This window comes from Rhinatrema bivittatum, chromosome 5 (genome assembly GCF_901001135.1).
Source record: "Rhinatrema bivittatum chromosome 5, aRhiBiv1.1, whole genome shotgun sequence".
Classification (NCBI taxonomy): domain Eukaryota; kingdom Metazoa; phylum Chordata; class Amphibia; order Gymnophiona; family Rhinatrematidae; genus Rhinatrema; species Rhinatrema bivittatum.
In genome coordinates this window covers 107,992,944-108,011,605 of record NC_042619.1, presented here as the reverse complement: position 1 = coordinate 108,011,605, position 18,662 = coordinate 107,992,944, and the positions used below count along the sequence as shown (strand labels likewise).

At 44.7% G+C, this 18,662-nt stretch overlaps 1 protein-coding gene across 2 annotated transcripts in view; it reads left to right on the top strand.

Moving 5' to 3' along the window:
* SOHLH2 (spermatogenesis and oogenesis specific basic helix-loop-helix 2) overlaps positions 1-18,662 on the top strand; it is a 153,212-nt gene that overhangs the window by 34,462 nt on the left and 100,088 nt on the right. For both annotated transcript variants that reach the window (XM_029602708.1, XM_029602709.1), the window contains exons 3-4: positions 9,233-9,294; positions 9,384-9,488. In XM_029602708.1, the coding sequence (XP_029458568.1) occupies positions 9,233-9,294; positions 9,384-9,488 (167 nt within the window). The remainder of the gene's footprint in view (positions 1-9,232; positions 9,295-9,383; positions 9,489-18,662) is intronic.

Genomic DNA, 18,662 nt, shown 5'->3' with positions numbered 1-18,662 from the left:
ACGGACTAGACTTATTGAGCATAAAAGTTGTCTACAAACTGGTAAATTACAAGCTCCAATTGTAGCACACTGCCTTTTAAAACAACACCATTTTGTGGATTTGAGATGGAGGGTGATAGATGTGATCCAACTATCAGGGAGGGGAGGTGATCCACAAAAATTATTAAATATCAGAGAACAGCAATGGATCTTTAAACTTAATACAATACAGCCTATGGGACTCAATCTTTCGGTCGAATGGTTCTCTTTGGTTTAAATGCCTGCAGATTTTTTTTGGACGTCAGTATTCACGTAGCACACGATGATTGGTCAGTCAATGGTTAAAAGAAATGGCGCGTTCTCTTTCACCTGTGTGGAAGAAACGTAGTACCGGCAGAAGCCGCCACCTCCAGCCGCTCCAATATCATGGTTGTACTGCTGAATTCCCACTACAATTGATAAGTATTTAAGATATTTTTTGGTTAAGGTTGTTTGATACATATTCTTTTACATTAACAGTTATTTCGGCCCCCGACGAAGGCACGCGCCGAAACACGGATCCAGTGTCGGGCTTTTCCATACTAGCCTCTGAAGAAAAATATGGCGTTTCTTCACTACCATTACTAAAGCTAAGTGCTGATTAAATAAGATATAAACGATCAAAAACTTGATCAAATGAATGGAACAAGTCACGTTCTTTAAAGCAATTTTTATTTTTTCACAAATTTTCACAAGTTGTTTGCACGGAAGCAAGAAAAATGAAAAGAAAATGTTAAATGTTAAAGACCTATGATTATACATACTGGCAGATTCAATATATGCTAAATTAGCATTACTTACTATGCCATGGTATGAGGTCTGGTATCAGGCTACATCACTGCTCATTTGGGGAAGTTTAAATGTGATGTTATCTCGCATGTGGTTGTACAGAGATTTTTTCTAAGATTTAAAGTTGGCTGTCTCCACAGTATACAAATATAAGTGAGTCTTATTGGTTCTGTATATACGTAACAGGGTTTGAAAAAATTCCTAGACTTCCTGTCCATGTACTCCTGCCGTTCAGCCCTGCTCATAATTTGTCTAGGGACGCATTCGGAGTATTTAGTGAGGGCATTTCTTTCCTAATGAGTATATTAACCCCAGCTCCACCCCATGCAGCCCTCCATTTTCTCTCTTCCTCTGTTCCCTACCTCAGACAGGTACAATCTTCTTGCTCTCACTTTCTCTCTTCTCCAGTCCCCACCCCTTTACCTCTTCTACTTCCAGCCCTCTTATTTTCCTTCTCTGTTTTTCCTCCATCCACCCCAATGCTGCATCCTCTTTTCTGCCTTCCAGGCCCCGATCAGGGCAGAAAACAATCTTCCTCTCTTGCTGTTCTTTATCAGGCCCTGATTGGGGCTGAAGATGCCATCACCTTGTCTGCAGAAAAAAAAATCTATTTGCTGCAGTTGAGTAGGCAAATGGATTTTTCAAACCTTGCAAGTGTATTTTATCATATTTATAATTGATTGATACGAGAGTAATATAATTCTTGTTACTTATAAATGTAAACATGTTCACATTAACATTTTTTTTCCCTTTTTCATTTATACCGAGGTGGTGTTTTAAGTCCATTTCTTTTATTAGAATTTTGTTTTCTTTTTAACAATGAAATTGAGCCTTAATACCTCAGCACTGCCCCTAACACCCACTCAAGGTAAACGGTGTGGCCACTCGGAGGGTCCTGCCAAGCCCACCTGTACATGTGCTCCTACATTGGCAACCTTCCACCCGACGACTGGGTTCCTACTTGCCTCTGGGCAAATACCTAGCCCACAAGCTATCCCCTGATGGTTTCTAGGGAAATTAGTATGGTTTTAATGCTATTGATTTTATATTTCTTGCTCTTAGAAAAATGCTCACAGATCAACTACATGCAATACCAGGTTTGTTGATCAGTCCAAGATGGGCAGAACTAACTAATAAGTTTATGAATATTAAAGTAGGAACAGTGAACGGAAAAACATTACATTTGCAATAAGCAGCAGGTAAAACAAGGATTAAACAGTAAAGGTTCCAAAACTCTTTCTATTACTGTTCTGTCCCCAGTTCTGTTTGTGTCTGTATATACTGTACTTAATGGAAACACCTTTTTGTAACCCACGATAAAAACCTGAGAGCCTTGCCTTTAAGGAAGCTTGCCCTTAAGAGAAGTTCCCTTCATCCTTTGCTTTCTCTCACTTGGGAGGGGTCTGTACGCCCTCTCAATCTAGCTTGAGTCTTCTTAAGTGCCTTATTGGCGCAAGGGACTGCCCTTCATGTTCCCCCCTGTGTCACATGGATCCTAGGCTCGCTACCATTGGATCTCGCCCTATAGCCCCAGCTTGTGGGGACGTTTCCTGTAATCACATTCCAAGACTGTTAGTCTCAGCCATGCTACCTCAAAGCTAGAGGTGCCTGCAACCTCTGTGATACAATTAGCCTTTTTACATTTCTTCCTACCGCTTTAATTCTAAAGATTAAATCAGCTTCAGAACCCCCTTGTCTTCTCATCCTGAATCCCAAGAAACTCCATTCTCCCTTCTCTTGCCTATCTCCAGTTACAAAGATCTCTGCCTGGGGCATATACGTTTGGAAGCAACAATTGTAAGTAATGGAAAATTATCTATGCAATAAATAATTTCAAACTTAAAAGATCTTTGCCTGAAGACCGATTGGGAAGGAAAGTTAGCTGTCTGGAAGAGGGAAACCCGGGGGTTTCTTACTGAGCCAGCACAATTACTTATCAGTGCCTGGATAACTTCAGGAAATCTGCTGTCCACCGAAGTTAGAGTAGAGTCTCTGCACAGAGATTTGCTCTCTCTCTGTACTCCCAGTTGAGTTGAGAGAATTCTAGCACCTTCAGGACTAGAACTTTATCTTGAAGAGCCAATCGGGGTATAAGGTACTAGCTTCACTTCTCTGACCAATGGCCTTCTGACTAGTAATAGTTTTCTGGTCAGTGGCACTGCAGGATATTTGTCTTCCTACCTCCTCAGGGATGATGGAATGTGTTCATGCCTCATTCTGAGTAAAAACCAGTGGTTCTCAATCTTTTTCTGTCGGGACACACCTGACAGATGGTTCTCGCATGCGTGATACACTGCTCATTACAATCTACGACAAAGAAAAAAAGCCCCATATTACTTGTATTGTTAAGAATGACACAAGGGAAAAATAAGAGTACTCTCTATAAACATAAATATATCAATAGTAAACCTCCCATACCAGAACAGCACCAACTTCCAGCATTCACAGTAACCACCTTAACTAAGAAAAGGCAACACTGAAAATATTACACCAGGCCTTAAAACTCCAATACTTCTATTAGGAAAATGGACCAAGCCAGGCTGCTATAGAGCCCTACCCAGAAACTACAAGCAGCAGAATACCTCACTTTGATCACATGTGCAGACCCTCGCCTAACAAAGAATAAATAGACCATAAAGCATAACTAGAAACATGCAGACAAAAACTGAACTGGAAACTGCAACAAGCCAGAGTCTCTGTATGCAGTACAACAAAGAAAAAAGAGAAATCACCAGTCCTCATAAAATAAAGCAAGAAATATAAAATCAATAGCATTAAAACCATACTAATAAAAAGAACAGATTATTTCAAAACAGCTGATGAATGCAATATCCAGTAATTAAAAACTCATATAAACATTTCTAGATAACCAATAAAATTTTTCAAAACAGCAGACACAAAGACCCAATAACTAAAAAATAATAAGGATTAAAAAATACCCTGAAATTGTGAATTAGGAGGGGGGGGGGGGTTCTTTCTCTGTCACACACATACTCTCTCTCTCACTTACATAGGATCTCGATCACACAATTACACACATGCTTGTTCCTGAACATACCCAGATCAGTCCAGAAAAGTGGGTTGTGTATTCCTACCAGCAGGTGGAGTCAGAGAATAATTAGAACTTTGGGCACTGCTACATAACGAGAGTGCCACCTGCAGTCCCTTCTGTATTTCTCTGACTCCAGCGGGTGGTACAGATGCACACCTGCAGTCTTTAGTTATATTTTTCATTTAGTTTGAATTTAATTTTTTGGTTTTCAGTCGCTTCCTGAGGTGTTAGGAGCCTTCGTGGGCCATCCCTCAGTAGAAGCTGGGCATCTGGGGAATTGGATATTCCTGTTAGGGTTTCGCCCGCCTCAGTTCGGTGTCTGACGACCAGGGGCTCCTGGCTACTCACCACCGTCTCTGCTACAGCTGCTCCCTTGTCTCCTGCAACAGCTTTTCTCTGTGTCTTGGTAAAGTTTAATTTAAAAGAAAAAAAAAAAAAAGCTATCCCGGTTGCTGGGGAGGCTGCCCTTAAGGATATGCAGGACTGCAAGCTGGAGATCCAGTTGAAGCGAGCATTCGAGTTTGCGGTTTGCGCTAGCCTCATGCAGAGGGCCTATCTGAGTTGGGTCCAGGAGTCGGCTGCCGGGGCCGGTATGGGCGACAGTGGGGCTCTGCTGCCGTTCCTGCCCGGGCTATCAACACATTCAAGCCCCGAGGGGAACGGCAGCAGGGTTTTGTGGAAGCCGGCAACAGGAACGTGACCTATTCTTCTTCCCGCCCCTGTGGCCCGGAAGAGGAAGTGATGTTTACTGGGCAAGTGGGAAGAAGAAAAGGCCATGCATGCATGCTCCTGCTGCAGAAGGAGCACGGTGTCTCTGTCCTCCCCTTCTCTCACCAGCGCGGCAGCAGCAATAAAATATAAATTTAATAATAATCAAACTGCAAAAAAAGGCTGGGGTGGGGAGAAAAGTATAAAATTACATTCTCAGCTGATTGTTCTGTGCCACGGTCAATCGCAGCAAAAGCAAACAGCTGAGTGCTGCCTTCTTAGCGCTGTGGGGCTGGAGATGTCACTCCTGCAGTTTTGCAGCCTGTCAGGACTCTGCTTTTAATAGCAGCATACCGGCTACCTTGTGCTGTAGCTGCTATGTGTGCTGTGGGTGGGGGTGAGTGAGTCAGCATGCGTGTAAGTGTATGAGAGAATGAATGTGTATGTAATTAAGATAAATGTGTGAGAGCAAGAGACTGCTCAGGAAAGTCACTGGGGTGTGTGTGAGTGAGAGAGAGATTGGTCAGGCAGGTGACTGGTGTGTGTGTGAGAGAGAGATTGGTCAGGCAGGTGATGTATGTGAGAGAGACACTCGTCATGGGCCCTAAAGAAGAAGAGTGTGAGGACAGAGCTTCAGCAGCCCTTGCTGCTTCTGGTGTGTGCTATTGGCCTACAAGGGAAAGGAGTATGAGAGTTACTGGAGAGGGTAAGTAAAGGTGGCTTTTTAAGTTTCTCTTTCTTGATTGACTGCCATTTTAATTATTAGGTATTATGTGATGTGTCTGCTGTTAGAAATATTTTATTGGTGTTTGGAGAATTTTTAATAATTTTGAAAATTTTTAATGATTGGATGTTCCATTTATCAGTTGTTTTGAAACATTTATTATATTATAGTTTTAGAATTATTTTATATTTCTCAGGGAATGTATAAATACAAATGTGGAAACAAAAACGAACAGCAAGAAGCCAAACTCTGTGTGCAGTGCTACAATGCAAAAACAAAAACATTAGCTTTATGGTCACTTTATTCTGTATTTGGTGAGGTTCTGTCTGTGTTCTGCGTGTGACCCAGCTAAGGGTGTTCTGCAAGCTTGTAGTTTCTTGGTAGGGATCTATAGCAGCTTGGCTTGTTCTGTTTTCCTTATAGGAGGTGTATTGGTGTTTAGGGCCTGGTGTAATTTTTGCAGTGCTGCCTTTTCAAAGGTAGAGTTGTTACTATTTGAGTTCCATAATGCAGGTGTAACTTTGTGCACATTAGTTTGTGTACATTATTGCAGATCCTGGAAGTCTGTTAGGTGCTATATTTTTGTTTTGCATAGAATGCAGAGTGGCTTTTTTGGGTTTCCATTCCAGTTTCTGTTTCCATATTTGTAATTTGTGGTCTTTCAGTACTTTATTTTTTTATTTTTTATTTATTTATATTTTTTTTTTATTTATTTATATTTTTTATTTATTTATTTATATTTTATATACCGACATTCGATCTCAATCGAGATATCACACCGGTTTACATTCAGGTACTGTAGGTATTTCTCTATCCCCAGAGGGTTTACAATCTAAGTTTTGTACCTGAGGCAAATGGCGGGTAAAGTGAATTGCCCAAGGTCACAAGGAGCGACAGCGGGACTCGAACCCTGGTCTCCTGGTTCATAATCCACTGCTCTAACCACTAGGCTATTCCTCCTTGAAGGTTGATTGTGTGTGATGAGGTGAAGTATTTTACTAGCATGTAGGCATTTGTATCAATATTATTTGTTGTGTTTTCTCAATAGAACATGCATTGGTGGTAAATTACTGTTTTTTCATAAGGAGGGCTTTGCACCTGGTAGGAGAGAGTGTTTATGTTGCTGTTATTGATATGTCACCAGAAATATCTTTTTTTGTATGGTAACTTGGACGGGGAATGTCCTAGTTCTGCTCTGCATCCATTGTTGGAGGTCGAGGAGGTTCCTATGGAATGCAGTGTTTGTTTACATTTAGCCTGGTGATGGTCACATGTTCAGTGTGTCACGCATGTGAGAACCATCTGTGATGTGTGTCCCGACCGAAAAAAGGTTGAGAACCACTGGTCTAAACTATAGTGCAAAGGTCAAAAACCACCTGCAGGCCAGCCAAAGGAAGTGAGCTGTGTCTGGGGAGAAAATATAAGACCTAAGGCAGGGCTTCCCAAACTTTGGATAAAAGTGACACCATTTTAGCTCTTGAAAATTCACATGACCCCAGAGGATGAGCTATCCAAATTAGTAGGGGTACAATCCCCTTCTTACAATCGCTCCAATCTCATCCTTCTTACACTCCAGTTGATCCCCTTTTTACATCCTCAGACCATCTGTTTTCTCTCACCTCCTCCATCTCTTTTTGCATCCCTCTAACTGATCCTCCCTCATCTCAAGCTCTTCTTATAACTCTCAACTGATCCTTTCTCATTCCCCCTCTCTCTCATTCCCATTCCCCATTACCTCCTCACTTTCATTTCCATTTCTTCCTCCTTATCTTCTTCCCAACCCTTCTATCATACTCTCACCTCCAGCTGTTCTCTGACATTCCCCCTCTCTTCCCCTCCAATAACATGTCTACTTTATCCAGCCCTCAAGTCCTTCCTTTCTAAAATCCCCTCCAAACGCTCTCCTGGTTAGGGTCAGCAACAACATTTTCCTTTGGACCCTGAATCAAAAGTAGATGACAATTGGTGGGACGAGAGGGCAGGCTACTGACGGGGTCGATATTTTTCTCTTGAGGTGGTTCACTGATGAGTGAGGAGAGATGAGGAGTGGTAGTGTCCACTGGCTTATGCACACTCATTTCTGTTCTCAAGCCTGATGGTGATCTGCAAGCAGCAATAGCATTCGTATTGGAAGTCAGAACAGGGCCTGTGAGATATTGCAAACTCGCAGGCCCTACAGCAGCCCCGATCCGTCCTCACGTGGGCCTTCCTGTTACTAGAAACTCATGGAATGGCAGTGCTGCTGCTGCTGCTGCAGGGCCTGTGAATGTGCGCTGGCTCGCAGACCTTTTGCTGACTTCCATTACTAATGCTGCTGGTGCCTGACGAGTGCAGCCATTTGAGGCACTTGTGACCCACAGTTTAGGAAACCCTGGCCTAAGGCAAAACCAAAAATTACAGTGCACGTTAAACTCTTTCTCCACACAAAGTGTTAATTTTTAGTTATAAAGATCTTTTACTAATGATTCAGGCTTGCATTTTCTAGATTGCACTAAATTAATTAAAAAATAACTTTGTATTGCATACATATAGTATATACTGCTCTGCACGCAGCTTGTAGCTATTGGTCACCTAACTGAAGCTACACGTTTATTTGATGTATAAAAGTAAAGGAATTATGCCAGATCCCTCCTTTCAGCTATGATTCTCTTTTTCCCCTTTCTCTTTTGGACATGTATAGTATTAACTAGCAGCAGATCTTGCTGATAAACCAAGGAGTGTTCATGATTGCCCTTCAGGTACAATGATTATGTTCCAGCCTTGGCGCATAGCTGAGAGAGTACACACACAAGATCCTTGGTGGATGGGGCAGTGTGCATACTCACTGTGCACACTCCACTAATTTCTAACAGATGCCATGCGGAAGATGTATGTATGATATTTTGAATCTTTGCCAGAGATGGGTGGGGGAAGGGAAGGTGCCATTTCAGAATGGCTGAGGAAAGGCTTTCCCTGAGGAAAGGCTTTTCACGTCTGAAACATGTCGGGATCATCAGCAACAGGATGGACGCACCAACCATAATCGGGGAAGTCTGGTTTTATACTCTATACTAACATCTTTCAGAGTCTCATATAGTTAATATTTGCAGAACACGCATATAAGGATATTACATTGCCACGGAAGAGTCTTCAGGTTATCTTTGGGACAATATAACTTTCAAAAAAATTACAAAAAAGAATCCAAGGAGGAGGAGGAAGGTTAATGATTATAGACCACTGAATTGTGGTGCTGGGCACCTACACAACGTATGAAACCTTTCTCTAACTCCACTTAATATTTAGGTAAACAAGTTTATATTTTTTGATAAAATTCACACCACTCATTGTGTAGGCATATATTTATTTAAAATAATTAGAAAATACAATATACATCATTTAGAAGTTTATTCATTTGACAGCGACAGAGCATTGCTCTTGATTGTTTTTGACTACAGAGTTGGCCAGGTGGAAATGTTGCTTTATCTGGAGCCAAACATTTTTATGTTGGAGCATCTGCAGTTCATGCCCTGAACTGCTATGTCTGCTACTGTCAGCTGGTTTGTTTATATTTGTTAAGAGATGGTGTGTTCCATGGGGGAAGAAGAAACCAGCATAGGGACTGCATTTCTTCTGTATCCAGTCACCTCTGAGTGTCTCCCCCCCCAGATGTGCCTCTTTCTTTCTTTTTTTTTTCTCTGTCTTGCTAGGTCTGCAAATACAGGTTCATTGTGTTTGTTTGATTTCCTCAGTATGTTTGATTGTATTTGTAACATGCGTATATTTCACTTTTATAATTTGCTGTCCTATGAAATCTCTGATTGAATTACAAAACTGAAATCCCAGGGGGTGGAAGCTTTCAAAATAACTGAGGGGAGGAGGCGTGCCTTGTTACTGTGGAAATCAGGACACATGGGAGGTCTTTGTACATTTTAAGGAAACACTTTTTTTTTCTTTTTTGTCAGATTCAACAAAAAGAAAAATCAAAATTTGCTGTTTAGTTCTATTATTCCGGAGAATTTTCAAGGTATGTTGTGATCCTCTTTGGCACATTCCCTCTCTTTCCTCAGGTTAAAATACAAAACACTGTACAATGTTTAATCCAACATCTCTTAGATTGTGTTTCAGGGCACAGGGCAGACATCATAATATATGAACCGCTTACACCAGAGAAACTAAAAATTGTGGTTGATTGCTGGAAATCAACAAGCTTGAGCCCTGGTGAGTGAAATTCAGCTGAACGATGAATTAAGGTGACACATGAAATTAATCATAGCAGATAGTATTGTTCCTTTTTTTTTTTTCTCATAAAGCTGATAATTACAGGACAGTTAGATGCTCCAGTGCAGGAAACGGCAATGCAAGACTGCTCAGGACTGCTAATGTCACTAATCTTGGGATTAGAATCATTATATGTACCAGATTTTAGGGATGTACATTCGTTTTCAACGTATGCTCAATCCACAACGGATAGGTCCCTTTTTGTTGCATTCGTGGGTCCGCGAAATGCATGGCGAACTCCCACAAATGCAACATATCATTACCGAATTTTTTGTGCGTCTTAAGGAGCGAATGTAAAAAAAAACCTAACTAAAACTCCCACCCTCCTGACCCCCCCAAGACTTACCAAAAGTCCCTGGTGGTCCAGTGGGGGTCCGGGAGCGATCTCCTGCACTCGGGCCATCGGCTGCCAGTATTCAAAATGGCACCGAAAACCTTTGCCCTTATTATGTCACAGGGGCTACCAGTGCCATTGGTCGGCCCCTGTCATATGGTAGGCGCAATGGATGGCCGGCGCCATCTTGTGCTCCTACCTGCCCGAGTGCGGAGATCGCTCCCGGACCTCCGCTGGACCACCAGGGACTTTTGGCAAGTCTTGGGGGGGTCAGGAGGGTGGGGGGTTGTAGTTAATTAAATTTAAAGGGTTGGGATGTTTGTTTTTGTGTTTTTTGTTGTTTTTCCAACTTTAATGGAAAATGAATACCGAATGTAACTAATGGACGAATCGGGTTTCCCCCTATGAAAATGGATGCAACGGTTCTCACAGGACAAGCAGGATGGGTAGTCCTCACATATGGGTGACATCATCAGGATGGAGCCCAATCTAGGAAAACTTCTGTCAAAGTTTCCAGAACTTTGACTGGCCCCTACTGGGCATGCCCAGCATGGCACTAACCCTGCAGCCAGCAGGGGTCCCCCTTCAGTCTTCTTTTTTCCGCGCAGCAGTAGCTTTGCGGTAAAGGAGCTCTGAAGAGATTCCTGACAGGAATTTTCCTCATGGAATTACTAATAGTTAATTGCCCCACAGGGGTCCCCCCTCTAACTTTTCCCAGTCCGTGGTATTTCGGTAAGTTTTTACCTGTTTTTCCGTCGATTACCATCGAATTTGGCCCTCATGGCCTACTGGCCGTCGACCGTACCATGGCTCGATTTTTTTTTCAATGGCCATAGTGTCGGGGTTTCGTCGGTGCCCGGACTGTACCCGCACCATGTCTGTCACAGACCCCCATAAAGTCTGTGTAATGTGTCTAGGATGTGAGCACGATATCTTGACCTGCACCAAATGTCGCAAGGCCAGAATAGAGAAGATGGAACTCCTCTTCCGTGCTCAAACCCCGACTCCGTCCATTTCATGGACGTCGTCGGAACCGGCACCATCAACTTCGCGCCAGCATCGACCGCCATCGACGACCTCCACTCCCCCTCAGGATCGAGGGGATTGCAGGGAGAAACATCGCCATCGACACCGTAAGACTCGGACCATCGAGGGAGCGAAATCTTCGACCTCGCCATTGTCTGAGCCGCTGTCGAAGAGACCCCGTCCAGGAAAGGCACCGACCATTCCTGTGACCGAATTCCCAAGGCAACCCTCATCCGATCGGTGGATCGGGAGCTGCGACTCCGCCTTTAATGTTGGTCTCTCCGGCTATGCCTTTGCCTCCTTCTTCTGTTCCAGAGCCGGGGCTGCTTGCTCCAGGTCTCCGAGAAGAACTGGACCGGATGGTTCAGGAGGCAATCGACAAGGCGATGCAACGTCTTCAGGTTCCTCCGACACCGTCTGTGGAACCTATCATTGACCCAATTCCAGCAGCGCTGGCACTGCTGCTATCCAGGATGGAAATGCTTATGAGTGCTTTTCCTCTGATGGCTCCAATGCTCTCTCCATTGACTGCATCATCGGGAGGAGAAACATCGTTTCACTTACCTCCATCAGGAGTTCTACCTCAGCCATCGATGCCGATTCGTCCCTCGCCACCGACCCATCCATCGGTGCCGATACGTCCGTCGCCACAGAGTCATCCATCGATGCCCTCGATTCCCGCACCAGTGCCTTCGATGCCAACATCGGTATCTCCAATAATTCCTCAGATTCCCTTTGAGCCTAGACCGGGACCTTCAGGTCTACAAGCCACCCTGTCCCCCTCTTGTTCCTATAGGAGCAGCTGCTGATCCTTACGACACCTGGGGTGATGACACTTCATCAGACACAGATGATTTACTTTCACCACCTTCACCCACTAAGAGTAGGAAGCGTTCTCCTCCAGAGGACCTCTCCTTTATAAACTTTGTGAAGGAAATGTCTGAATTGGTCCCCTTCCAATTGCAGACCGAACAAGATAATAGGCACCAGATGATGGAATTGCTCCAATTTCTGGATGCCCCCAAGGTAATCACATCTGTACCAATCCATTAGTTCCTTCTCGATCTTCTCAAGAAGAACTGGGAACATCCTGGATCAGTTGCTTCAGTACATAGGAAAGCTGACAACACCTATCTGGTATAGTCAGCCCCAGGTTTCCAAAAATCTCAGCTTGATTACCACTCGGTCGTTGTAGAGTCTGCACAAAAGAGGTCAAAGCCTCACTCATCTGTTCCTCCTGGAAAGGAATGGAACAGAAGTTCCTAGACAACATTGGTCGCTGAGTATTCCAAGGGGCCATGCTCATCTCCCAAATTGCCGCCTATCAGCTTTATATGACCCAATATAACAGGGTCATTTTTAAGCAGATACAGGACTTCTCAGACTCCCTGCCTCAACAATTTCAAGAACAATTACAAACCCTAGTCATCAAGGGTTTTGAGGCAGGCAAGCATGAGATTAGAACTTCTGACATTTTTGACACTGCTACAAGAGTGTTTGCAGCTGCCATCTCGGCGAGGCGGTGGGCCTGGCTCAAGTCTTCTGACCTTTGCCTGGAAGTACAAGACCAGTTATCTGACCTGCCTTGGTCGGAGATAATCTGTTTGGCGAGCAGATTCAACGGACGGTAGCAGAATTAAAAGACCATCATGAGACCCTAAGACAGCTCTCTTTGATGCCTTCTGACATCTCCTCAAAACAGCCCTTCAGGAAGGACTCTAAGAATTCATTCTTCCGTCCGAAGAAGTCTTACCTGCCACCATCCAGATCCCGTGCCACGAGACCTTATCAAAAACCGCAGTCTCGTCAAGCCTGGAAACAAAAACCACAAGCAGCTCCTCAATCAGGACCTGCTTCAGGTTTTTGATTTGCACTTAGAGAGCAGCAGCCACATTCCTCTGTCGCACATACCAGTGGGAGGTCGATTGTGCCACTTCCACAACATGTGGCATCCAATCACATCTGACCAATGGGTATTGGCAATCATTGCTCAGGGTTACCATCTGAACTTTCTCGCCCTGCCACCGCACTCCCCACCTCTACAGACGTGGAGAACGTCCGACCACTCCATTCTTCTGGATCAAGAGGTTTCCCTCCTTCTCCAGTCAAGAGCAATAGAACCAGTTCCATACTCTCAGCAAGGCCTAAGGTTCTATACCCGGTACTGCTTAATCCTCCAAAAATCGGGAGGTGTCCGTCCTATTCTAGACCTACAGGCACTCAACAAGTACCTTCAATGAGAAAAGTTCAAGATGGTCACCTTGGGATCACTTCTACCTCTTCTACAAAGAGGAGACTGGCTCTGCTCTCTGGACCTCCAGGATGCGTACACCCACATTGCGATAACTCCAGCTCATCGCAAGTACCTGAGGTTTCTAGTAGGCCCCAAGCACTATCAATATCTAGTGCTCCCATTCGGCCTAGTGTCTGCGCCACGAGTCTTCACAAAATGCCTCTTAGTTGTCGCAGCCTTCCTCAGAACCCAAGGTGTTCACGTTTACCCCTACCTGGACGATTGATTAATCAGGGCTCCCACTCAGCAATCTGCTCTGTCGTCCCTCAATCTAACTTTACACACTCTAATTTCACTAGGAATTCTCGTCAATTACGACAAATCCTACTTAGTCCCATCTCAAACCTTATCATTCATTGGGGCAGACATGGACACCTTACAGACAAAGGCTTTCCTACCTCGACAAGGAGCTCTGACTCTTGCGTCCCTTGCTCACCAGCTGCAGTCTCAGCACTCCGCGACTGCATGCCAATTTCTTGTCCTCCTCTGACACATGGCGTCCTCAGTCCATGTCACACCAATGGCCCGCTTGGCCATGAGACTCACGCACTGAACTCTGAGGTCTCAATGGACTCAAGCTATTCAGCCTCTGTCAGCCATTGTCCGCATAACCGACTCACTCTGTCTCTCGCCTGGTGGAAAAATCAGACCATTCTCCTCCAGGGATTGCCCTTCCAGCCTCCAAATCCTCAAGTTATTCTCACCACCGACGCTTCTGACCTTGGGTGGGGAGCCCATGTAGCCAATCTGCAGACACAAGGCTCTTGGTCTCCAGAGGAAGCCAACCACCAAATAAATTTCCTGGAACTTCGAGCAATCAGATATGCTCTCAGGGCCTTTCAGGTTTGCCTCTCAAATCAAGTCATCCTGATTCAGACGGACAACCAGGTGGCGATGTGGTACATCAACAAACAGGGAGGCACAGGCTCCTTCCTTCTGTGTCAGGAAGCTGCGCAGATTTGGGAGGAAGCTCTCTCCCATTCGATGTACCTCAGGGCCACCTGGTTACCAGGAGTGGACAATGTGTTGGCAGACAAGCTGAGTCGCGCCTTTCAACCGCACAAGTGGTCTCTCAACCCTTTGGTAGTGAACTCCATCTTCCAACAGTGGGGATATTCTCGGATAGATTTCTTTGCATCCCCACAGAATCGCAAAGTGGAGAACTACTGCTCTCTCATTCGCAGCAAACACTCTCAACCCAGAGACACATTCTCCCTTTCTTGGGCAATCGGTCTGCTTTACGCATTCCCTCCACTTCCTCTTCTCTAAGACTCTCGTGAAGTTACGTCAGGACAAGGGAACCATGATCCTGATAGCACCTCACTGGCCACGCCAAGTGTGGTTTCCAATAGTGCAGGATCTCTCCATTCTAGGGCACATTCCAGTGGGAAAGGACCCGGTTCTGATCACTCAAAACGACGGGTGCCTACGACATCCCAATGTTCAAGCCTTGTCCCTGACGGCATGGATGTTGAAAGGTTAATCCTTCAACCACTTAACCTTTCTGAGCCAGTTTCCCGTGTCTTGATTGCTTCACGGAAGCCTTCTCTTTCCACCTCCTTACCCCTGGAATCATTATCACCACCTTCCCTTTCCTTCTGTCTCTCTCCCTCACCTCCTGGCATCATTACCTTCCCTCTCCCACCATCTCTTTCTCCAGCCTTGCATCATAATCATTTTCCCTCTCTCTCTATCCCTCCCCAGGCATCATCACTACCTTCTACCACCTCTTCCTCACCCCTTCGCATTATCATCACCTTCCCTCTCTCCCAATGACGGTATCTCTCTGCCTCTACCACTCTCCCTCACCCCCTTGCATCGATTTCCCTTTCTCTCTCTCTCTCCTTCCACTTCCCATGCCAATCACCTTCTCTTCCATTTCTCTTCCTTTTCTCTTTACCCCCTGGCATCACTTGCCCTCTCCCTCACTCCCTGGCATCATTATCACCTTCCCTCTCCTTCCACCTTTCCTTCCCACCTTCTTGAATCATCATCTTCCCTCTCCCTCTACTCTTCTCTCCCAACCCTTGGCATCACCTTCCCTTCTCTCTCTCCACACACCGTGTGACACATTTATCTGTCCCTTTCCTCACTCCACCCCTAATCTTTGAACAGCAAAAGTCTGGGAGCAGGCTTATCAAGTTTTGCTTCTTCCTCCTTTGCCAGCATCCCTCTGCAATCTGAACTGCATGAGGCCAGCAAGTCTCACAAGCCTACAGAGCCTCATGCAGTTTTTGTTGCAGGGGAGAACCAGCAGAGGGGAAAGCAGGAGCAGCTGGCATGTGATATGCAGCACAAGAGAACAATCTGGGATCACAAGAGAACAGATTCAGAGAATTTGTTTTACATCATTAAGTAAAAATACTTCCATCTAAATGTAGATGCCCTTCTGGTCAAAGGTTTTCTGGCTGAGATTAATACATCTTTTGTCTCTCTGGGAAATGCTAATAAAGATATTACTAAGCGTTCAACATCCACGTTGAAAGGTTGAGGGCCAGCAAGTTCGGATGAAACATGTCCATCCTCTGTTAGCAGTGATGGATCTTCTCTCAGGCAAATTGGAAGTTGGATCAATAATCTGATGAGATGAGATATGAAAACGTGGTTTTCTGGGCCAGATTGGTGCAATGAGTATGAGTTTAGCTCTGTCCTTTCTGAAATGTTCTGTCCACCAATGGTAGTAGCAAGAACGCATGGAAAAGCCTCATATCCCAGGGAATCAAGACAACATCTGGAGCCAAGTCATAGACTTCTCAGGCCGATAGAACTTTCCTGTTTTTTTGTGGCGAATAGGTCAATCGAGGGATCTCCTCCGAGGTTGGAAGTTATTCACCATTGACTGATTTACCATCCATTCATAAGAAAGGAAGACTCGGCTAAAACAATCTGCTAATGAATTTATGGTCCCTGGCAGGTAAGTTGGTTATAGTAATGTACTGTGGTCGATTGCCTACTTCCAAATTGATTGGGCCTCTTGGCAAAGGGTCCAGGACCTTGTTCCCTCTTGCTTACTGACACAGAACATGGCCATTAGATTTTCTGTTCCCTCTAAGCTGTGCACATGTGCCTTTGCACAGAGGTCAGGCACACAGCAAAACAAACTGTGGACAAGAAATCCTGATATTATTTGCATTATACTGGCTTATACTGCACAAATTTGAACTTGGTTTATAAAAAGTTGCACTAAAAAACATTTTGCACACAAATTTTAAAAATTTGAAGGAACATTGATCAAAAATTCTCATCCTGGGGACAGCACAGGAGAAGACTCAGAGCATTCCAAATAGATCTCAATTCTAACAAATTGATATAAAGTTGATGCTCCACTTTGGACTATGCTTCTTGAATGCGCATTGAGCCAGAATGTGCAATCCACCCTCAGATGTAGAGGCCTGCTGTTATTTGGTAAGGCAATGGCTGTATTGGGGATCTCATCTCGAAAACCTCCAGGTTCATCCACTAGCGAAGGGAAAACTTCTTCGCTTTGGTTATGGAGATTGGTATCAAGTTAACTGATCCCATTGGAAATGAAGGCCCCATGGGAGAGGTCTCATGTTGAAACATGGAAGGGGCACCACATGGACTGCTGCAATCAGTGGCCCAGCACCACCATGATGGCATGGGCAGATGCTCACAGGTGCTGCAACAAGATGACAACTAAGGATTTGAGCTGGAGATCCCTTTTGGCTAGAGGGAACACCCTCTCCTCCAAGGAGTCTATCCATACTTTGATAAACTCAAATCCCTGAGTTGGCACAAGATTGGGTTGACAGTTGACGAGAAACCTCAGAGACTGGAGGAGGTTGATCATTCTGACCTCGGCCATAACGAGCCTGTTGCCCAGAGATGTCACAAATGCCCTGGTTACATGGAAACACCACTATTACCACCAAGTACTCTGGGAAGATCCTTGGGGCTGTGGACATAAGCATCTTTTGAGGTCCAGGGTACACATCCAATCCCCTCCCACTGAAGGAAGGGAAGTATTGTATGGAAAGTATTAATCTTGAACTTCTCCTGCAGAATGATTTTGCTCAAGCCTCCCAACTTTTTCGGTATAAGGACATGACATATAAATAGAAACCTTGGCTATGCTCCTGTGGTGGGTGTGGTTCTATTATCTGCTGGCGAAGTAACAATTCCACCTCCAAGCATAGCTAAGGTGTATGAGAAGGATCTGGATTGAAGACAATGCCGAGAGCAGAACAGGGAATGGGAGAAGTGCAAAACGGTAACCCAGCATTCATAATCCTGAGAACCAGTAGTCCTTGGAGTTCTCCTTTCATTCATTCAAAACTAGCTGGATTCAACCCCCGACTGGAGGGTGCATAACATGGGAATATATGGTCTTCAAAAGTAAGACCCAGTTATGGGTTGAGTCTGTTGAAAAACTGTTGCCGTGGCAGAGGAGGCAAAGCTCTGCCATGTTAGAAAGAGTGGAAGGTGCATTGCTGAAAGGCAAGCCACTGATAGAGGGGAACTGACACCTCAGTTTAAGCAGCTATTCTACCGCTTCTGGGAAGGACTGAATTGACATGGGACACCATATCCTTACTTTGAGCACAGGAGAGATGTCCCCCATACTGATAAGATTCATCAGTTTCCTAGGAATGCTCTCCACAGATTGAGTCAGGACATGCAGCTCACTCCAAATGGTTGCTGCCAAGGATCTAGCAGCCATTTAGAGAACTCATATGCTGAATGAATGAGAAGTGCTGGCACCCTTCTGTATTCAGGAGAGCCTGACGATATCCTTTCTGTTCTCCTACCAGGAGAGTACCAACATATTCAGCTTTGCCGCCAATACTAAACTATATAGAGGCCATAGGCTACACTGTGGGCACTCCGCATAGACCCCTGGGAAAACTTCTTTCCAAAGTTGACCAACAGTCTAAGTTCAGTTTCTTGAACACAGAGTGGCACAGATATCTTATACTTCACTTTGCAGGTCTTAAAACTAGAGGAATGAGATGGCCACTGTCTCAGAGGGAGGATTCCAGGGTCTAAAGGAGAACCAAATACACTTTGAACATCTTGCCCATCTTGACAAGAGATTTTGGAGCCTGAGGGGGTTTCTAGAAGGCCTGAGTGCTCCACTGGATCAAGTGAAGAGTCAGATAGGACCCTCCTAGGGAGCTCCAGGCAGCTTCTTTAAGAACATAAGAACATGTCATACTGGGTCACACCAAGGGTCCATCAAGCCCAGCATCCTATTTCCAACAGTGGCCAAGTACCCAAAAACTAAGTCTATCCCATGCTACTGTTGCTAATAATAGCAGTGGCTATTCTCTAAGTCAACTTAATTAATAGCAGGTAATGGACTTCTCCTCCAAGAACTTATCCAATCCTTTTTTAAACCCAGCTACACTAACTGCATTAACCACATCCTCTAGCAACAAATTCCAGAGTTTAATTGTGCGTTGAGTGAAAACGAACTTTCTCCAATTAGTTTTAAATGTGC